This window comes from Xenopus laevis, chromosome 6S (genome assembly GCF_017654675.1).
Source record: "Xenopus laevis strain J_2021 chromosome 6S, Xenopus_laevis_v10.1, whole genome shotgun sequence".
NCBI lineage: Eukaryota > Metazoa > Chordata > Amphibia > Anura > Pipidae > Xenopus > Xenopus laevis.
In genome coordinates, this window is record NC_054382.1 from 7,350,106 (window position 1) to 7,373,901 (window position 23,796).

Here is a 23,796-nt window from a genome sequence, read left to right on the forward strand (position 1 = left end):
CGGGGAATGTGTGGGCCCCAGAAGCTGCTGCTAGTCCAATGCTGGACATATTTAAAGGAGATCTATTATGTTTTGTGCTTCTGTACCAGCCCAAGGCAACCACAGCCCTTTAGCAGTAAAGATCTGTGTCTCCAAAGATGCCCCAGTAGCTCCCCATCTTCTTTTCTGCTGATTCACTGCACATGCTCTGTGCTGCTGTCACTTACTGAGCTTAGGGAGCCACTCACAATATACAGTACACATAGAATAGAAATGTCACAATATAAGGCTGATTAGTAATTAATACACATAATTACTACATGGCAGCACAGAAACCAGTGAAATTAGCATCAGAATTGAATAATCAGCAAACCTGTAGCATCAGCTTATATTACAGCCAGGGAAGCTCATTTTCTGCTGGATAATTAGTGACGAGCCCTAAGCTTAGCTTCTCAACAGCCAATCAGAGCCCACTGAGCATGTGAGTGTCACAGACACTTTCCAAGATGGTGACCCCCTGTGACAAGTTTGAAGTCCTGGATCATTGCTGCTATTGACAAGCTCAAACTTTAGCCTCGTGCAATAAGTTCACTATATAAAATGTGACATTTTTAGCCACATTCATTTTTAGGCTTTAGTTCTCCTTTAACAAGAGCCAATCTGCGCCTTTATGCCGCCTGAGACGGCCTTCCGTTGCCGCCCGACCCCTGCTCGCGGCGCTTAGTTACCAGGAGCAGCATTTTTGCCAGAGTGTGCCGGAAGGTGGAGCTCAGGAAAGTAAAGCACAACACACAGATAGCACATTGCTGCGCAATTTATTACACTTATTGAGCCAGTTATGTGACACAGCATGTGTTTGTGATCGTGTTTATATTAGCGTATTAGAGTATTAGCGTATTAGAGTATTAGAGTGCCCCTTAGTGCTGGCTCAGACGGCCCCTCTGTTTGGCTCTGGCTCTGCTCCACATCTCATACTGGATGAAAGAATCCTGGTACAGCACAAAGTATTGGGTGATGCAAGTCTGCAGTGGTGGAACTACCAGGGGTGTGGGGGTGAGACTGCACCCTCTTGGGGCCCACCAGCAGTTCACGCGCATGTGAATTCGTTCTGGCGGGGGGCCCAGAGCAGGGTAGTTACCTTATTGCAAACCAGTCCCCTCCTGACCGTCTTCCATAGAACAGGTGCTTAGTACAAGGAACTGCACACAAAGAAACAGAGAGAGGAATAATCACCTGCTTGAAGTTCTTTTTGTGATGTCCGTCCAACAATCCCCCGCACTTCCCCAGCGCTGCCAGATCCTTCATGATCAGCTGAAGGGCTTCCTCTGCGTCTGAAACGAGAGATCCCCAAATAATCATTTGTAGGGAAGAGTGCACCGGATTCCTCATGCACAAACATATAAATATATAAATATTACTGTTGGACTTTACACCTAGTCACCAAGATGTTTTGTTTTCCTCCGTGCTCTGAAGTTTATTCCTTCCACACACTGAACTCTGAGCTTAAACTTCTCAGAACCTTTGGAAGTGATAACCCTACAGAAGTGACAAGTAGGGGCAGTAGCAGCCAATTGGAATGCCCTATCTTTGTTCCCCTTTAAGTTAACTTTTAGTATGTTATAGAATGACCTATTCCTAACAACTTTAGTTAGTCTTCATTATTTACCTCTTCTGCCTCTTTCCAGTATTCAAATGGGGGTTGCTGACCCCAGTAAACAACTATTGCTCCATGGGTCTACAATTGTTCTGTTAAGGGATGCACTAAATCCACTATTTTGGATTCGGCTCAACCCCCGAATTCGGCTGAATACTGAACCCTAATTTCCATATGCAAATTAGGGGTGGGAAGGGGAAAAAAATTTTTACTTCCTTGTTTTGTAACAAAAAGACATGCGATTTCTCTCCCCGCCCCTAATTGCATATGCCAATTAGGATTTGAATCGCCCGGGCAGAAGAATTCGGGCGAATCCTTATCCTCCTGAAGAAGGCCGAATCCTGGCCAAATCCCCATCCGAATCCTGGATACGGTGCATCCCTAGTTTTGTTATTGTTTCTTTTTAATACTTGACTTCTTATACCGTATATTGCCTGTTCATATAGTAGCCTCGCATTCAAACCACTGCCTGGTTGCTAGGGTAAATAAGACCGCAGTAACGGTTGGCTGAAATACTAAACAGAAGAGCTGCTGATTGGACAAGCTCAATCCTGGTAGGCGTCAGTGCTGGGCCTGCTGTTCATTGGATGTGCAGGACTGAGGGAGAGAGACAGCAGTCAGGGCTTTAAAGTTGTTGGTGGTGGCTGTGGATTTTCAGTGACCACAGGGTGGGTGGGTGCAGGCAGGGCCGCCATTAGAAATCACTGGGCCCCGTACAACAAAATTTTTGGGGCCCACCCTGGCGCCCAAGTCCCACCCCAGATCCCGCCCACTCCACATCACAGTTAAAAGACCACACAGACATCAGCGCTAAAAAAGTAACCCTCCCACACACAAGTTAAAAAAAGCAATTGATGGTCAGGGCCCCTTATAAGTTAAAAAATAATTGGTGACAGGGCCCCCCATAAAAGTTTTTTTAAAAAAGCATTGGCACCGGGGCCCCCCTTACAGGTAAAAAAACATCTTAGGCTATTTTCGTGGCTTCGGGTCTTTTCACTGCTTCGGAACGTTGGCTGTTCGGCACTTCCGCATTTCGGCTGCTTGGGACTTTTAAAAATGGCCAAAAAGCTTTGGCGCTCTCAAGGGGGGCCAGGCACTTTCAAAAGTGCAGCACTGCTGGGCCCCCCTTCATGCCCAGGCCCGGGACACTTGTACTCCCTGATGGTGGCCCTGGGTGCAGCACCTAGGGTGGTGGGCCCTTCAGTCCATATTCTCTGGTGGCCCCCAGGTATTCCAGTCTGACACTGCTTGTAGATGCAACAATGTGGCCTGATCTTCATAATTAGGGATGGGCGAATTTGACCAGGTTTGTTTCGGCAAATATTAGCCGCCGGCAAAATGTTGACAACACTCATTAAAGTCTATGGGTGTCAAACAATTTTCGCCGTGGGTTGTTTTTTTTTTTGCCGCACAACGCCATACAAGTCTATGGGTGTCATTTCCGCAGCGAAACAATCCCTATTCATAATCAGTGACCCTAGACTTGTACTAGTTTAGCCCCATAAGCATCACAGTCAACTCTAGGGGATACCCACACATGTCAGCTCCCACAATTTTGCCATCTCTTACCCAGTCATTTGTAGTAACAACCCAGTCTCCTCCTCCTAGTAATTTGCACCCACATTCATTAGAATTAGAAACATGGGAAGAGGCAAATTGGCACGAGAAGCACCCAAAAATGAAAAATGTCTGAGTTGATGTTCCTGGGCACCTAATGACAGCCTATTGCTTTATTTATGTAAAAGGCCCTGTGCCAGACCAGTGTAAATTGGGTATAGCGTGATTAGCGTGATTAGGGTCGAGGGAGCTGAACACAAGCAATGGCTCTGTCTTATAAAATAATATTATTTTGGAGCAACAAGTGTAAGTCAATAGGGAACGAGGGGTTACATTCATGTGAGCGGCACCCACTCTGTTAATAAAGGAACGGCTTTCTGGAAACAGCGAGGGCAGAACCAGGATGAATACTTCCAGGAATTGCAGGGAAGTAAATCTCAATTAAGTGTACGTAAGATGTTCCATACAGTTATTAGGATAAATAAACTTGTCCATTGTCTCGAGAGCTTGAGCCAAACATCTGAAATGAGCTCACACTCAGCACAGGTTTGGGGTCTATTATGCAGAATTGATTGCGATCTAGGGGGGCTCATTTGCTAAGGTGCACCATGCAATAAGGCTAATAAAATAATATAGATACAGTCTATGAAGCTTGGAGGTCAAGTACACGGCACTGTGTTACAGATAATACAGATAAAAAACGAATTGATTAAACAGAACTCAATGGCAAATGGGTCATTGCTGCATTTTGGTACTTTTTTAAATATATGGTTTTTTTTTTGATAACGGATCCCCTAGCTTTATAGAGAAAATGGGTCCCACCAGGGTCCTGCACCAGAGGATAGAAATGTATGTTTTTAGGGCCACCATCAAGGAGGAAGGAGTGGCCCTGGTCTTTAAGTGGCCTGGTCATATTCGGGCTCCCAGACAGATTCATATCCCTTTATGGTTCTGATTTACAGACCCTGAAAGGGATGAGGAATGATGGTAAATGGGCTGAGTTTGGGGCAGATTGGACTTGTTTAGTTGTACTGGGGATGTGGCCAGATAATAAAACACTGGCCAAGGCTGGGGCCGTTATTAAAAACTTACCAGCAACATACCTGTAAATCTGTAATACACTTCAGATGGACCCCTGGCTCGTCTACTTTAGCCCCAGTTCACCCAAATCTTAGTCCTGCTCTTTGTAATGAACTGGCCCAGTTTAGCCCGTGATGTTGCATCATAATAATTCCCTTATTCTCTGTAACTTGCACTTGATCCCAACTAAGATGCTGTATAATTAAACCTTATTGGAGGCAAAACGGAGTTTATTTAATGTTTACATGATGGTTTAGTAGTAGACAAGGTATGAAGATCCAAATTAAAGAAAGATGTTATCCGGAAAACCCCAGGTCCCTAGTATTCTGTATAACAGGTCCCATACCCCCAGTAATTAATAAACTATTTCTATATTAGCAATGTCAATGTCTTGGTAGAACAGGTCAACTTGTCAATATTTTGGGCCCTAAATAGAACATCTAGTTACATCACTGGTCCCTTCTCTCCTAACTCCTGGTGCTGAAGTTTTTCAAAACCCCAGAACACAAAAAGTTGCAAGATTTAAGCAACGATTGCCCAATCTCCGGAGCCCAGTCTGCTAGGAAGTCAATAAGAAGAATTGCCAGTTTTGGAGACGCCACACAAGACAGATCAATAATTCAGATATTCGGCACGCCATACTCACCTCTAGCGCTTCTGCGGAATGGAATGAGGCGCACATACGCCAATGCGACGCTTGCAAGTCACCCCATGGAACGACTGCGCTGATTTCTAATTCCAGGAGACTCGAGTTACTCAGCGGCATGTGGCCATTTTTAAATTGTATTATGTCATCGGAAAGGAGAACTGCTTTATCTGACAGAATCACAAAATAAGGGGAAATTTCTACAGAGTTCCATTTAAAGGGAAACAACAACTTTTCTCCCCGTTCCTTGGTTATATTATTCGTTAACGTACTCACTTCACTACGCTCATTTCAAGTCATAACGTGTGTGAGTCAAGTGTCCACTCTTCTGTCCCATCTCCAGAGGTGACACTAAAACTCACACGTCTGTATTGACAGGAGGACCATCTAGTGAAAGTAGGGTAAACACTATTTAGAATTTCATTTTTTGCCGCCCTAGGCCCCGGTCTTTGTGGCCTCACCACAAATCTGGGCCTGGGTTCAGCAGCCCTATAACAGTAATGATCCAGGCCTTCACTGTTTTCCCCAGCAGCTCCCCATCTTGGATCTTGTTAGACCATCTTTTGTGTGTCAGTGGCACTGCACATGCTCAGTGGGCTCTGGTCTGCAGTTGACACACTAAGGGGCATATTTATCAATTTAGAATTGATAAAACTTTGGAATTTGAATTCAAAAAGACCAACTGAAATTAAGTCAAAGTTTTTTTTTTGGGTCGAATAGGTCCGTTTTCGATTGAATTTTTTCATTTTTTTTTCAAAGTCGAATCGAATTTGGACTATTCCCTAGTCGAGGTACGCAAAAAATAGCTCGAAATTCGAATTGTTTTCATTCGAAAATTCACCTCGACCTTTGATAAATCTGCTCCTTAGCTTAGGTATGGGTAACCGAGCCGGAAATGAGGTTCATCTGCTCAGGGTCCGCCTAATGGCAAAGACGCGTTGGCCAGGCCCTCCCCCACGCCGCAGGTGCAACCTCTTTTTTGCCCCCCCGCACTTACCTTTTCCCTGTTCGAGGCCGCAACGGGGGGCTGGGAGGGAGGTCAGAAAGGCAGCGCTAATAGCGGGACAGGGCCGGCGGAGCCCACCAAGATATTTCCCAGTGTCCCAGTCCAGCCCAGTCCGACCCTGCATCTGCTTTAGAAGCTGATTCTACTGGGCTGAAGATTAAATTCTGATGCAGACTGCACTGGTTTCAGATCTGAGCATTGTATTATAACTTGTGTATGTTGTACATACTAGGGATGCACTGAATCCAGGATTCGGTTCGGGATTCAACCTTTTCCAGCAGGATTCGGGTTCAGCTGAAATCCTTCAGCCCAGAATCCAAATCCTAATTTCCGAATATGCAAATATGCAAATTAGGAACAGGCGGGAAATCATGTGACTTTTTGTCACAAAAATCGCAAGTAAAAAATGGTTTCCTCTTCCACCCTAATTTGCATATGCAAATTAGGATTCAGTTCAGTATTCAGTTGAATCTTTCGTGAAGGGGGTTCAACCGAATCCAAAATCCCTAGTACATACACTGTTAATATTTAAGTCCCAAGGCTCAGTAAGTGACAGCAGCACAGAGCATGTGTTGGGAATAAGCAGAAAAGAAGATGGGGAGCTACTGGGGCATCTTCAGAGACACAGATCTTCCTTGTAAAAGGGCTATGGGGGCTTGGGCTGATACAGAACCTCAAAACATATTGTTTCTAACCTAATCCTTTATTGAGCTTTAGTTCTCCTTTAGGGCAGAGACACACAAGGAGAATCGAGGACAAATCTCCTCTTCTTCGGGGCGACTAATCTCCCCGAACTGCCTCCCGCTGGCTAGAGTGTAAATCACCAGCGGGATGGCACTCAGATCGCTTTGTTTCTTCATGGGGCGACTTCGGGCGACTGTCTCAGAATATCCCTCTCTACATCCTACTGAAAGTTAACTCAAAGGTGAACAACCCTTTAATCTTTAATTTTAGTTAAAATAATGAAATAATGAATGTCTATATTATGCTCCTGGGGACTAAGCAGCTACTGGTTTTCTTGTTCGCAGTTTTTTAAGGGTTCCATTGAAAGCAGTGACTGGCATGGAGGTACTTCAATGTGTAAGAACACAATGTAACTAATAGGCTCAATGTGACATTCGAGTGCAGTTTTGTGGATCAGCCAAGAATGTAAATAAAGCCTGGAGATAAGGTTGTTTGTATAATGATTTACTAATTTATAATTGTGTGTGAAAACTCTGACATTGAACATTGAGCTGAAATATGTGAAGGTGCTGTTTCCATGATGGAATGCCATAGTTACACAAATGATATACATCTCATAAGCAACATGTTTCTGTAGTACATCCCTCACACTTGCACTGCTAATCCGGTGGGACCCCAGGGGTTAGGGCTCGGGTTAGTTACAAACAGAGTACAGGTATGGGACCTGTTATCCATAATGCTCAGGACCTGGGGTTTTCCGTGTAACAGATCTTTCTATAATATGGATCTTTATATCCTACTAGAAAATCATTTATACATTAAATAAACCAAATAGGCTGTTTTTGCATCCAATAAGGATTCATTGTATCTTAGTTGGGATCAAGTACAAGTAATAGTCCTACCCTGCTTTATCCTATCTGATCCCCATTGTAAGCAGCAGTCCTGTCCTGCTTTATGGCAGCTGAGATTCTAGCTATCTGTATAACAGAACATTCTCTCCCAGTGGCTGCACAGATCCTATCTGATCCCCATTGGAAGCAGCAGTCCTGCCCTGCTTTATGGCAGCTGAGATTCTAGCTATCTGTATAACAGAGCATTCTGTCCCAGTGGCTGCACAGATCCTATCTGATCCCCATTGTAAGCAGCAGTCCTGTCCTGCTTTATGGCAGCTGAGATTCTAGCTATCTGTATAACAGAACATTCTGTCCCAGTGGCTGCACCGATCCTATCTGATCCCCATTGTAAGCAGCAGTCCTGTCCTGCTTTATGGCAGCTGAGATTCTAGCTATCTGTATAACAGAACATTCTGTCCCAGTGGCTGCACAGATCCTATCTGATCCCCATTGTAAGCAGCAGTCCTGCCCTGCTTTATGGCAGCTGAGATTCTAGCTATCTGTATAACAGAACATTCTGTCCCAGTGGCTGATAATATTTCTGGTAAAAGGAGCCATTCATGGGCATTGGGCTCCTTAAGGGGCTTAGATTAATATGCAAAAAATCTAAAATCTTAATGATGCCACTTGCAGCTCTCCACCTGCTGTTATACTGGATATAAATTCACTCTCAGTCTCAGCCAGACAACTTGGCATAAAAAAGAAGTATTTGCAATAACAGCCCAGTACAGGTTACATATTAATGTTTCTTCCCAGGGTAGTCAGGGCTACCAAATAAACAAAAGGGAACAAGAAAGGTGTTGGAAGAATTGACAAATTGCTCATTTGAGCTACCGTATGTATTGAGACTGCACTGAACTTGCACCCAGTCCTGGGACTCAGGAATCCAGGGGCCGAGCAACAGTCAGGGCCTCCTTACATGAACAGAAAGCTTCTCAGGAAATAAAGAGTAAACCGACTGCTATAAATACATTGAGTATCATTCAGAATAGGGACAGGAATAGAACAGACCGGCACCCGGGGCCATTTATCAATGGCTGAGACACCAGGCTGAATGCAGTGTATTCTCTATGTACGGCAGCACAATGCCAACAGGAAGATCTTTATGTATGTGATGTGTATGTGATGTTTAGGTGATGTGTATGTGATGTGTATGTGATGTGTATGTGATGTGTATGTGATGTGTATGTAATGTGTAGGTGATGTGTATGTGATGTGTAGGTGATGTGTATGTGATGTGTAGGTGATGAGTATGTGAGGTGTAGGTGATTTGTACCGGTATGTGATATGTAGGTGATATGTAGGTGATGTGTAGGTGATGTGTAGGTGATGTGTAGGTGATGAGTATGTGATGTGTATGTGATGTGTATGTAATGTGTAGGTGATGTGTATGTGATGTGTATGTGATGTAGTATGTAATGTGTAGGTGATGTGTATGTGATGTGTATGTGATGTGTATGTAATGTGTAGGTGATGTGTATGTAATGTGTAGGTGATGTGTATGTGATGTTTAGGTGATGTGTATGTGATGTGTATGTGATGTGTATGTGATGTGTATGTGATGTGTATGTAATGTGTAGGTGATGTGTATGTGATGTGTAGGTGATGTGTATGTGATGTGTAGGTGATGAGTATGTGAGGTGTAGGTGATTTGTACCGGTATGTGATATGTAGGTGATATGTAGGTGATGTGTATGTGATGTGTAGGTGATGTGTAGGTGATGAGTATGTGATGTGTATGTGATGTGTAGGTGATGTGTAGGTGATGAGTATGTGATATGTAGGTGATGTGTATGTGATGAGTATGTGATATGTATGTGATGTGTATGTGAGATTCTAAGTAAGTTTAGTGTACTCTGCAATGTATCTTTAAACTTGTCCCAAAACACCGGGCACTTACGTTTGGGTCAGCATTTATTTATCCAGCATTTACGTTTGGGTAACTCACTGGGTTGGGAAAATGTGCAGAGTATAGTGCTAGTAAGCACAAAGCAGCCATATCCCTAATGCCTGCCATAGGCAGTGTCAGACTGGCCCACTGGGATACCAGGAAAACTCCCGGTGGGCCCAGGTGTCAGTGGCCTCTTGCTTCTAATCATTTGGCTTATTTCATGGTCATTTCTTATTTCTTTATGGGGAAAATATCCAATAGGGCCCAATAGGATTTTTCCTGGTATTCCGGTGGGCCAGTCCGACACTGGGCATCGCCAAAGCTCCTGAAATCACCAATATTCCACTGCCCTAATAAAGACAAGGACTTACCCATGTTTAAGGCTGTGTTAAGTCTGCATTCCAGAAGAATCACTTGGGCAGTGAGGCGTCAGTCTGCAGAAGTAAAAATAAAGGTAAATATATTAAAGAGAACACCAGGCAAAATCCAAGGTATAAATACATAAAATAAATGCACAGATCTGTTCAACTCCGTAATAGTGTGTAATGTCTTTATATTGAGACTGCAGCTTTATACCGGTATGGGACCTATTATCCAGAATGCTCGGGACCTGGGGGTTTCCATACAACAGATCTTTCCGTAATGTTGATCTTCATAACTTAAAGGAACAGTAACATCAAAAAATTAAATTTAAAGTAATAAAACTATAATGTAGTGTTGCCCTGCACTGGTAAAACTGATCTGTTTGCTTCAGAAACACTACTATAGTCAGGGTCGGACTGGGCCGGCGGGGCACTGGGGAAAAAACCCAGTGGGCTCCAGGCTCCTGAGGGCCCTGCCGGCCCAGACCCGCTCCCTTCTGATTCTTCCTGCTGCGACCTCCCTTTATCGGGCAGGTTGCAGCAAATACAAAGTGTGCCCATCCTCACACGTGCATGCGCAGTGCAGGGGGGGCAGGTCGGTGGGGAACCTACTATAGTTTATATAAACAAGCTGCTGTGTAGCCATGGGGGCAGCCATTCAAGCACAGGATACACAGTAGATAACAGATAAGTACTACTATAGTTTATATAAACAAGCTGCTGTGTAGCCATGGGGGCAGCCATTCAAGCACAGGATACACAGTAGATAACAGATAAGTACTACTATAGTTTATATAAACAAGCTGCTGTGTAGCCATGGGGGCAGCCATTCAAGCACAGGATACACAGTAGATAACAGATAAGTACTACTATAGTTTATATAAACAAGCTGCTGTGTCGCCATGGGGGCAGCCATTCAAGCACAGGATACACAGTAGATAACAGATAAGTACTACTATAGTTTATATAAACAAGCTGCTGTGTAGCCATGGGGGCAGCCATTCAAGCACAGGATACACAGTAGATAACAGATAAGTACTACTATAGTTTATATAAACAAGCTGCTGTGTAGCCATGGGGGCAGCCATTCAAGCACAGGATACACAGTAGATATCTGTAGATAACGGATCCCATACCTGTATTTAGCAATTCATTCATATACTCTACAGACTGCACTGGTATATTAGTAATAAAGAGCATTTTGTTGCACTGGTACATGGGACACAATCGGACTCACGGACTGCCTGTTTGGGACACAGAACCTGATGTAGATCTAGTCCCAACCAGCCAGTCCAGCACCAGTCAGATCCTACCTGCTATCCATTAGAGGAACAGTTCAGTGTAAAATTAAAACTGGGTAAATAGACAGGCTGTGCAAAATAAATAAAGTTTCTAAAATAGTTAGTCAAAATTGTAATGTATAAAGGCTGGAGTGACTGAATGTCTAACATACCGGTAATAGCCAGAACACTACTTCCTGCTTTTCAGATCTCTAACTCTGAGTTAGTCAGTGACTATAAGGGGAGCCACATGGGACATAACTGTTCAGTTCAGTTGCAATTGATTTTTAAGGCGGCCATACACGTAGAGAGCCACTCGTTTGGCAATATCGACAAACGAGCGGAATCTCTCCCCGATATGCACACATTTAGGTGGGCGATATCGGGCTGATTCGATCATGGGCCCTAGGGCCCAACTATCGAATCATAATGGAAACTATACGGGCGGTCGGATTGCGGGACAGCGACCCTGCCTGATCTACATCTGGTCGACTTTTGGCCAGATATCGATCGGGGAAACCCGTCAGAGGGCCCACACATGGGCCAATAAGCTGCCGTCTCGTTCTGTCTGCAACTTTTATCGGCCCATGTATGGGGACCTTAAGCATGCAACTCAGAAAAGCAACAGTTATGACCCATGTGGCCCTCCCCCAAGTCACTGATTGGTTACTGCCTGGTAACCAATCAGTGGAAACCAAGAGAGCTGCAAAGCGGGAAGTAGTGTTCTGGCTATTATGTTAGACATCCACTCACTCCAGCCTTTATACATTACATTTTTGCCTAATTAACTATATTAGATACATTTTTTATTTTGCACAGTCTGTCATTTACACAGTTTTTATTTTCACTGTACTGAACTGTTCCTTTAAGACAGTAAGTATAGGTACCTAGATCTGTTATCTGGAAGTCCATTATCCAGAAAGCTATTAAATACAGAAAAGCTGTCTCCTATAGACTCCATTTTATCCAAATAATTCCAGTTTTTAAAAATGATTTCCTTTTTCTGTGTAAAAATAAAACAGGATCTTGTACTTGATCCCAACTAAGATATAATTAATCCTTATTGGAAGCAAAACCAGCCTATTGGGTTTATTTAATGTTTACATGATTTTCTAGTAGATTTAAGGGAAATTACAGAAAAATCTGTTATCTGGAAATCCCCTGGTCCTGGGCATTCTGGATAACAGGTCCCATACCTGTATTAACAAATGCTATATTCTCTATATTCTCTAAAACATTGCTGCACACTGAGCAAAACCGTAACACGACAGCAAAACAATGGCACATGCACCGCAGATATATAGGAAGTTATGGGCAGAGACTGCTCGAGAGACACAAGAGAAAACATTCTAGAGCAATGGGGGTAGAGTGCAAGAAAGGAAGTGGTAATAAACACATTTTGAAGAAGCTGAGGTAGAAAGTGAATAAAAAAACAAAACTACAGGGCTTTGGCCACACAACACTAACCACCATGGAGCAGGTTTCAGGAACCCAACAAAAATGAAGTCTCAGTTGTAATGAAAATTACACTTGAGGTAAAACACAAAGTATATTTCACACAAGCACCATGGATTCTGAAATCACAAAAAGCCAAAACCTCGAACAAAGGAATCCCATGAGTATCACATGAAAAAGTACAAGAATGAGAGTAAAAGGGAGTTACTGGTGGGTGAGCACAGAGATATCGCTCTACAGCACAGAAAAACAAAGAACTGCTCTTACAGCCGAATAGGTGGCTCTACCTCAAGGCCAGGGTACTAGGAACCAGGGCCGCCATTAGAAATCACGGGGCCCCATACAACATTTTCAGGGGCCCCCTGAGCACTGGCCACCCTGGCGCTCAGATCCCACCCACTCCACATCACAGTTAAAAGACCACACAGACATCAGCACTAAAAAAGTAACCCCCCAACACACACAAGTTATAAAAAGCTATTGATGGTCAGGGCCCCCTAATAATTTAAAAAAAACATTGGCGCCAGGGCCCCCCATAAAAGTTTTTTAAAAAAAACAATGGTGCCAGGGCCCCCCTTACAAGTAAAAAAAATATTTTATAAAAAAAAAACATTGGTGGCAGGGGCCTATAAAATATTAAAATAATACATTGGCGGCCAGGGGATTTTAAAAAAAAAAAACACACATAGGTGTTCAGTAGAATTGAACTCGTGGCTTCAGGACAACTTCACCTCCTATAGTGACTTTGTGTCTTTTCACCACTTCAGGACTTCAATTTCGGCTGTTTTCGTCTTTGTCTTTTCGCCGCTTTGGGACTTCCGCATTTTCGGCTGTTGGGGATTCAGAAATGGCAGCAAATCTTCGGCGCTCACAAGGGGGGCCCCCCTTCATGCCTGGGCCCGGGACACTTGTCCCCCCTATCCCCCCTGATGGCAGCCCTGCTAGGGACCAAGGCTAGCTTGAGAATAGAATCCACCCAAGTCATGGGGGCTCATGGGAAAATCTGTATACACAGAATTGTATTGTCCTTTACAGTCATGTGGCAGCAGAGCCATCTGAAATAAGCGCCATTATGGTCGAAACACGATGTTTCATTTCATGATGTCTTTAATCAGTGGCTTAACTAGATATTACTGGGCCCCACAGCAAATTATTTTTCAGGCCCCCAAAATGTTAAGAGGTTGACTTGTTTCTCCAATATTTATTGAAATTGTATATGAATAAGGGCCTTATGGGGCCCCTATACCTCCTGGGCCCCCCTGCAGCCGCAGGGTCTGCTTCCTCTATAGTTACGCCCCTGTCTTTAATATTCACACAATATTTGCATGGAATATCTGCACCGGGCCAGTTCAGTAGGTTTCACAACATCGTTATAGGGATCCATTTTAAGGACACAGACCAAAAGTGGAGAATGTGGATATTTCTTTGCAGCAATTGGCAGTTTTTAACAGTGACAATTAGGAATCCAGGCCGAGAGTTTTACAGCTACACAGTCCTCACAGGAATTCAGCCTGGAACAATGCAGGACACTGGTGCGGCACAAATACAGTTCCCTTTCCAAAATCCTGGGATTGAAGTACTGAGCTCCTAATAAACTATTTTGGCCAAAATAACACTTTCATTTAGCAGCTTGGCTATAGTTTATATTAGTAGTTAAGGAACCCACTATATAAGGTGGCCAAAGAGTTTCCCTGACATGTTTTAAGGGATAATGTACCCCCTACTGTATATGATAAGGATATTAGAAGTCACTGACGGGTTGTTCTGTGACCATATAAAGGCACAAGGTTGCAGGCTGAGTTATACAGGGAACTCTGAGTATCACTCATGTATTATAAGGGATAATGTACCCCCTACTGTAAATGATAAGGATATTAGAAATCACTGAGGGGTTGTTCTGTGACCATATAAAGGCACAAGGCTGCAGGCTGAGTTATACAGGGAACTCTGAGTATCACTCATGTATTATAAGGGATAATGTACCCCCTACTGTAAATGATAAGGATATTAGAAGTCACTGAGGGGTTGTTCTGTGACCATATAAAGGCACAAGGCTGCAGGCTGAGTTATACAGGGAACTCTGAGTATCACTCATGTATTATAAGGGATAATGGACCCCCTACTGTAAATGATAAGGATATTAGAAGTCACTGACGGGTTCTGTGACCATATAAAGGCACAAGGCTGCAGGCTGAGTTATACAGGGAACTCTGAGTATCACTCATGTATTATTGGGGATACTGTACCCCCTACTGTAAATGATAAGGATATTAGAAGTCACTGAGGGGTTGTTCTGTGACCATATAAAGACACAAGGCTGCAGGCTGAGTTATACAGGGAACTCTGAGTATCACTCATGTATTATAAGGGATAATGTAACCCCTACTTTAAATGATAAGGATATTAGAATCCACTGAGGAGTTCTGTGACCATATAAGTAATAATAATTAATAATAATAGATGTACAAACAAAAATCTAGGGATTATACATAGACCAGTGGAAAATGGAACCTTGCAGCTAGGCTGCGACATGACAAGCTGCTGATTTGGCATTTGGAATATGCTCTGCTTTAGCAACCAAACACAGCATTGGTGCTCAGCGAAGATATATGAGATTTTCCAATTAACATGTTGGGGAGCAGGGGTTGAAGAAAAAGTATTAATAATTAAAGTTATTATTCAATAAAATAAAGTGTAATGTTTATCAAATATGGTCTTGGTAAACGTTTGTTCTCTCTGAATTGGGTGAATTCCTCCCTGATCAGTGATCATTTTTATTGCCCCAGATGCAAGAGCACCTAGGGGTGCCAAATTGTACCCCTTAGTTCTCATGCTGTAGTTGCATCCAGACCAATGGCTGCTGCACCTTGTACCCTTGGCTGGAAAGAAAAGGCTGCAAATCTAATCCTGTCCTATATATCAGAACAATGTTGGGAATCACAGAACAGCTGGAGGGTCCAGGTTAGATATACTTGAATTATATAAACCCCCTCTTACATTATTATATTCTGGGGAATAACAGCACAACAAGCCGGTGCACCTGGGTAAAACTGACAGTGAAAGGTCGACTCTCAGCAGATAAGGGGGCATGTGAATCTGGCAGAAATGGTTGTAAAAAAACAAAGGAGTTGTTGATGAGAAGGTATGAAGGGAATTCATGTGAAATTTTCCAGGCCATATCAGTAGCTTGGCTTCCGTATTAATAATAATGGCTATCAGGAAACTGAATTGGCATGAGCAACTGAGGATTCACTGCATTAGAATGTCAGAACTAGAGTAGCACAACTAGAGTATATAGTTGGAGCATTAGAATTATCACAGGGCTAGACCAACCTGTTTCCAATCAGATCATTAGAATGATCACAGGGCTAGACCAACCTGTATCCAATCAGAACATTAGAATGATCACAGGACTAGACCAACCTGTATCCAATCAGAACATTAGAATGATCACAGGACTAGACCAACCTGTATCCAATCAGAACATTAGAATGATCACAGGACTAGACCAACCTGTATCCAATCAGAGCATTAGAATGATCACAGGGCTAGACCAACCTTCATCCAATCAGAACATTAGAATGATCACAGGGCTAGACCAACCTGTATCCAACCAGAGCATTAGAATGATCACAGGGCTAGACCAACCTGTATCCAATCAGGACATTAGAATGATAACAGGGCTAGACCAACCTGTATCCAATAAGAGCATTAGAATGATCACAGGGCTAGACCAACCTGTATCCAATCAGAACATTAGAATGATCACAGGACTAGACCAACCTGTATCCAATCAGAACATTAGAATGATCACAGGGCTAGACCAACCTGTATCTAATCAGAACATTAGAATGATCACAGGGCTAGACCAACCTGTATCCAATCAGAACATTAGAATGATCACAGGACTAGACCAACCTGTATCCAATCAGAACATTAGAATGATCACAGGGCTAGACCAACCTGTATCTAATCAGAGCATTAGAATGATCACAGGGCTAGACCAATCTGTACCCAATCAGAGCGTTAGAATGATCACAGGGCTAGACCAACCTGTATCCAATCAGAGCATTAGAATGATCCCAGGGCTAGACCAACCTGTATCCAATCAGAACATTAGAATGATCACAAGGCTAGACCAACCTGTATCCAATTAGAACATTAGAGTGATCACAAGGCTAGACCAACCTGTATCCAATCAGAACATTAGAATGATCACAGGGCTAGACCAACCTGTATCCAATCAGAACATTAGAATGATCATATGGCTAGACCAACCTGTATCCAATCAGAACATTAGAATGATCACAGGGCTAGAGTAACCTATGCTCAGGCATTCAGTAAAGACATATATGCAACAGCATCTCTAGTGGTTATAAATGAGATGAAACAAGCAAGATTTAATGCAAATATGATTATTACACTTATCCACAGAAGGATTTCCAAGCTCTAAACCTCTTGGAGCACAAACACATGAGCCGGGAGTTGCATCGCAGGAGCAGTGTGAAAGTTGTGCCTCCCAGTGACAGATTTGTGCTGCCGGCCATGTGAAAGGATGAACAAGTTATTTGTGCCAGGAAACAACTCTGGAATACAAGAAAACTTTAACTCCCAAAAAAAACACAGAGTCACAAGGCCGGCACAATAAAACCAGCCACGTATACAAAGACACACCGAGGACAGGCAGACTGTGTGCAGAACCAATGCCACATTGCTATTAGGGAGCCCTGTAGTATTATAAATATGTATATATACAGTATATACAGTATATATATAATCCCATCAAATGATTTGCAGCAAGAACAGGCTCAGTGATGTACCTATAGCCCCACAGACCTGGGTGCCCACCAATGAAACCCACTGAAAGCCAATAATGAATGTAGAGTGGAGAGTTACCATTTAACTGAATGTATTTTTAATTATTTGGTTAGAGTTTCCCTTTTTTTCTATATCAGTGCTTCTCTGCAACACTAGGACAGCCCATTAAGGCTTCATTTGTCTGTAACATCAGCGGATGCTCCCACTACTCATCATCAGCTGCACATCTACTGCACCATCCCTGTGTAAGGGAATTCCCCCTCCCCAAATATGTCCTTCTGGCACAACTTTGTCTTTCCACATAATTATATAACACTGTGCCCCATCTTTCCCAGGCCCAGGCACAGCATGATGACATTATCCTTATGTCCCACCCCAGATCCAACTGAGAAAATGTTCTTAAAACTCTCTCTTTGTCTCATGAAATGCTTTTTATCCTCCTGTGACTCATGGGCAGGAGCGTAATCTTTAAAGAAGTCAAATTCCTCAGAAAAAGTGCCTGGAGAAAAAGAGAAGCAGCTAGAAAAGCAAATTACAATTCCCTGGGGCGTACCAACTTATTAGCCCCCCTCTGTAAATATAATCAATAGCTCTGGATCCCACACTTGGCCTCCTCTTTGCAGATTAATGCACCAGCCAGGGCTTCTTTCTATAGCAGTGCCGAGTCTCAATAACTGAATTTCCCGGTGATCCCTTTTGACACTCCCGGACTGGTGAACACAATATAGGAAACTAGGAAAGGAGAACAAACTGTAGAAGCTCCTGTATAAAGAATAAAGTCCCACTGACATGCACTTTACTTTTCCAAAGCACCAGATCCAAGTCCAAGTCGTCCGCATAGTAATGCACCTGGTGGGGTTGCAATCCAGCCATTAAAGGAACAATAATACTAAAAAATAAAAGTGAATGACAATATAATGTAGTGTTGCCCTGCACTGGTAAAACTGCTGTGTTTTCTTCAGAAACTCTATTATAGTTTATATAAACAAGCTGCTGTGTAGCCATGGGGGCAGCCATTCAAGCACAGGATACACAGTAGATAACAGATAAGTACTACTATAGTTTATATAAACAAGCTGCTGTGTAGCCATGGGGGCAGCCATTCAAGCACAGGATACACAGTAGATAACAGATAAGTACTACTATAGTTTATATAAACAAGCTGCTGTGTAGCCATGGGGGCAGCCATTCAAGCACAGGATACACAGTAGATAACAGATAAGTACTACTATAGTTTATATAAACAATCTGCTGTGTAGCCATGGGGGCAGCCATTCAAGCACAGGATACACAGTAGATAACAGATAAGTACTACTATAGTTTATATAAACAAGCTGCTGTGTAGCCATGGGGGCAGCCATTCAAGCACAGGATACACAGTATATAACAGATAAGTACTACTATAGTTTATATAACCAAGCTGCTGTGTAGCCATGAGGGCAGCCATTCAAGCACAGGATACACAGTAGATAACAGATAAGTTCTGAAGAAACTCATTGTATACTACAGAGCATATCTGTTATCTACGGTGTATCCTGTGCTTGAATGGCTGCCCCCATGGCTACACAGCAGCTTGTTCATATAAACTATAGTAGTACTTATCTGTTATCTTTTTGATTCAGACCAATATTCATTGTTGAATGGACCAAATCTGAGGACTTATAGTCATGTGACTTTAAAGGGGTTGTTAGCCTTTAAATTACGTTTAGTATGATGTAGAGAGTGACATTCTGAGACAATCTGCAATTGGTTTTCAGTTTTTATTAATTGAGTTATATGGCTTTATATTCAGCAGCTCTCCAGTCTGCAATTTCAGCAATCTGGTTGCTAGAGTCCAAATTCCCCTAGCAACCATGTTTTAATTTGAATAAGAGACTGGAATATGAATAGGAGAGGCCAGAATAGAAAGATAAGTAATAAAAAGTAAAAGTATCAATACATTTGTAGCCTTACAGAGCATTTGTTATTTAGAAGGGGTCAGTGACCCCGATTTGAAAGAGTCAGAAGAAGAAGCTAATAATTAAAAAAATATAAATAATAAACAATGAAGACCAATGGAAAAGTTGATTTGAATTAGCCATTCTATAACATACTAAAACATAAATTAAAGATAAAGCACCCCATTAAAACTGAAAATCCCAAATTGGGTCAGTACAATGTAGTTTTGAATGTGCCGATGGGAAACCCATACCTGTCAGCTAACAGGCCCAGTTCCCTTATACACTGGAAATTCAACTGAGGTCCCTCTTCCCTAAGGACAGCAGGGTGAGAGGATGGTGTCACTTCTTTCTTGCACTTTTTGGCTCGTTCCTTGGAGACAAAGGGGATTTCCCATTCTCACTGCAGTGGAACCCCCGGAGTTTCTCAGGAACTTGTCAGATTTTGGTGTGTATATACTGTATATATATTTATATTGTTGTGCAGAGAAGCATGGTGCCTCGTTCTGCATGGCTGTGCTCAATAACAGGATACCATCATCACTTCTTTGTTGTAAACAATGTGTAATGCTGAATAACCCAGGGAAGTCCATAGAAATATTATTGAAATGCATTTTTAAAAGGTTACATACATTATTACTGTTGCAAGGGATTGTCTTTCCAATAGGTCCCCTTCCTTTAATGTCAATAAGAAAGCTTGGCCAGTCAGAGGAATCAGCAATTCGCCATGTTTCTTTACCCACCATGCAGTGTTTTCCCCAACTATTCAAGCATAACTACAATGCACTAAAACACTTGCAGCCACGCAGGGAGTGAGACTGTGAGATAGCAGGTATAGTAGGGAGAGATGGTGTCTATAGTAACAGTGGATAATAGTCTCTGGGAAGGGAGTGTGACTGTGGGATAGCAGGTATAGTAGGGAGAGATGGTGTCTATAGTAACAGTGGATAATAGTCTCTGGGAAGGGAGTGTGACTGTGGGATAGCAGGTATAGTAGGGAGAGATGGTGTCTATAGTAACAGTGGATAATAGTCTCTGGGAAGGGAGTGTGACTGTGGATAGCAGGTATAGTAGGGAGAGATGGTGTCTATAGTAACAGTGGGATAATAGTCTCTGGGAAGGGAGTGTGACTGTGGGATAGCAGGTATAGTAGGGAGAGATGGTGCCTATAGTAACAGTGGGATAATAGTATCTGGGAAGGGAGTGTGACTGTGGGATAGCAGGTATAGTAGGGAGAGATGGTGCCTATAGTAACAGTGGATAATAGTCTCTGGGAAGGGAGTGTGACTGTGGGATAGCAGGTATAGTAGGGAGAGATGGTGCCTATAGTAACAGTGGGATAATAGTCTCTGGGAAGGGAGTGTGACTGTGGGATAGCAGGTATAGTAGGGAGAGATGGTGCCTATAGTAACAGTGGGATAATAGTCTCTGGGAAGGGAGTGTGACTGTGGGATAGCAGGTATAGTAGGGAGAGATGGTGTCTATAGTAACAGTGGGATAATAGTCTCTGGGAAGGGAGTGTGACTGTGGGATAGCAGGTATAGTAGGGAGAGATGGTGCCTATAGTAACAGTGGATAATAGTCTCTGGGAAGGGAGTGTGACTGTGGGATAGCAGGTATAGTAGGGAGAGATGGTGCCTATAGTAACAGTGGGATAATAGTCTCTGGGAAGAGAGTGTGACTGTGGGATAGCAGGTATAGTAGGGAGAGATGGTGTCTATAGTAACAGTAGGATAATAGTCTCTGGGAAGGGAGTGTGACTGTGGGATAGCAGGTATAGTAGGGAGAGATGGTGCCTATAGTAACAGTGGATAATAGTCTCTGGGAAGGGAGTGTGACTGTGGGATAGCAGGTATAGTAGGGAGAGATGGTGTCTATAGTAACAGTGGATAATAGTCTCTGGGAAGGGAGTGTGACTGTGGGATAGCAGGTATAGTAGGGAGAGATGGTGCCTATAGTAACAGTGGGATAATAGTCTCTGGGAAGGGAGTGTGACTGTGGGATAGCAGGTATAGTAGGGAGAGATGGTGCCTATAGTAACAGTGGGATAATAGTCTCTGGGAAGGGAGTGTGACTGTGGGATAGCAGGTATAGTAGGGAGAGATGGTGTCTATAGTAACAGTGGGATAATAGTCTCTGGGAAGGGAGTGTGACTGTGGGATAGCAGGTATAGTAGGGAGAGATGGTGCCTATAGTAACAGTATGATAATAGTCTCTAGGAAGGGAGTGTGACTGTGGGATAGCAGGTATAGTAGGGAGAGATGGTGCCTATAGTAACAGTGGGATAATAGTCTCTGGGAAGGGAGTGTGACTGTGGGATAGCAGGTATAGTAGGAGAGATGGTGCCTATAGTAACAGTGGATAATAGTCTCTGGGAAGGGAGTGTGACTGTGGGATAGCAGGTATAGTAGGGAGAGATGGTGCCTATAGTAACAGTATGATATTAGTCTCTGGGAAGGGAGTGTGACTACTGCGTCATTCCTAAAAAGACCTCCGCAACCCTCTCCATCGGCAATAGAGACGCAGGAAGACTCATGGCAAGGCCTGGACTCGCAGTCTGACACATTTCCACCTCCATTGGGGGAAACCCAGAACCCAGATTTGGGACAATTTAAAGCTTTATTACAACAAGAACTGGCAAAAACTGCTACTAACATAACTAACAAGATCACAAGCCAGATCCATGAGTTGGGCCAGCGGATCGATGTTATGGAGACAAAGATGGATGACGTGGTAACAGTATTAGACGCTCATGAACAGGACAATGTCCAACTCCAAACGCAATTGAAGGAGGCCCTGGACAAGCTGGAGGACACGGATAATAGATCCCGCCTAAATAACCTGCGCATCCGTGGGATCCCGGAGTCCGAGACAGACCTGCAATCTGTAACCCATACGATACTTTCTGACACAACCCATGACTTCCCTACCTAACTTGTATAACATCTTGACTAAATGTGGGAATCTCTCAGGATTGGTTATCAATCCGGAAAAGACAGAGGCTCTTAATATAGGTCTTCCCCAAGATGTAGCCAAATTGCTCACCCTTAACTTTACATTTCAGTGGCGGAAAACGTCGGCCTCCTTTCTTGACATCCATTTGATAATATTATATTATATATAATATAAATTATTCCAACATATATCGCAAACTGGCCAAATGCCTAGAGGACTGGGGCAAATACCATATCTCGTGGATCGGCCGCATTTGGGCTGTCAAGATGACGTTATTCCCCGTTCACTTAGCCTTTATGATTTGAAAAAAATTCGAAACTAAGCTACTCAAATTTATATGGAATAATATATACCCCAGGGTAAAAATAAATATATTATATAGATCTTTTTCTAATGGAGGCTTAGGTTTGCCTAATCTCAGATACTACTACTGGACGGCACAGTTGTGCCAGCTTCCATCGTTACATTGTACCTTAGACCCTCCTCAGTGGGTTGCAATTGAGAATGCTTTTGTTGCTCCATATGATGCCTCAACATTCGTCTGGTTACCCAAGAAAGTCCGACCTAAAATTATGAGCCCTTGCTTAGCCCATTCCCTACACTTATGGGATAGAATTTCTTGTAAGTATCCACTCATTACTCCACACACTCCAGTTGCGCCTATCTTTGGCAATTCGGCTTTTCCGGCAGGATTACAGAAACACCTATTTCAGTGGTGGCTACAAAATGGACTGATATCTGTGAAATCCCTACTAACCTCAAGAGGTCCCTACACTATTCAATATCTGTTAGATCATTACCAACTCCCGGACTCAGAGAGATTTCGAGCCTATCAGGTTATACATTTTGTACAGGGGTGTTGGAATGCTACCAAATCCCATATCGTTCTCAGAACGATGGTGCGCTAAGGGTATAGCTCCTAAAGGAGATATTTCAATTCTTTACCTACAATTCAACACCCCAGCTCGACTATTAGATTTACCATATGTAACTAAATGGGAAATGGATATAGGGAGATCATTACCTGAACAGGATTGGTTAAAACTTTGGGGAAATACACATAAAAGTTCTATTAACACGGTTATGCTGGAAGTGGGTTACAAGGTATTATTTCGATGGTATTTAACCCCAGCAAGATTAGCTACGTTTTATCCAGATGATAACAATACATGTTTTAGGGGTTGCTCCGCGACAGGATCAATGTTTCATATTTGGTGGACGTGCCCCATAGCTGTGAGATTCTGGATAAGGATCTATACCCGTATCTCTTCTGTATTACATGTCAATTTGAGGAGAGATCCATATGTTGCTCTGTTGGGAGCATTAACTAGCGACGTCCCCAGGAAACAGGTCCGCTTAATTAACCATATTTTCTTAGCTGCCAGACAGGTTATTGCCAAAGCGTGGAAATCACCTCATTTACAGTATAACATGGTAAAAACGATTAACGATTACGATGCGCAATGGGCTCCGGCGGGATCAAAAATCAAACCTGTCCGATCGACCAAACGACCAATCTCCGCCGGACGAAAGATGTCGGCACTCTCCACACACGATCCGAAAATCGTACGAATCCTCGATTTGTACGATAGGATTTTG

At 43.0% G+C, this 23,796-nt stretch overlaps 1 protein-coding gene across 6 annotated transcripts in view; it reads right to left on the reverse strand.

Annotated features, from left to right (window-relative positions):
• The window catches only part of map3k22.S (mitogen-activated protein kinase kinase kinase 22 S homeolog), an 82,128-nt gene that overhangs the window by 40,794 nt on the left and 17,538 nt on the right, over positions 1-23,796 (reverse strand). For all 6 annotated transcript variants that reach the window (XM_041567336.1, XM_041567337.1, XM_018268989.2 and 3 more), the window contains exons 2-3: positions 9,762-9,824; positions 1,213-1,310 (exon numbers count right to left, since the gene is read on the reverse strand). In XM_041567336.1, coding sequence (XP_041423270.1) covers positions 1,213-1,310; positions 9,762-9,765 — 102 coding nt within the window. In that variant the 5' untranslated portion in view covers positions 9,766-9,824. The remainder of the gene's footprint in view (positions 1-1,212; positions 1,311-9,761; positions 9,825-23,796) is intronic.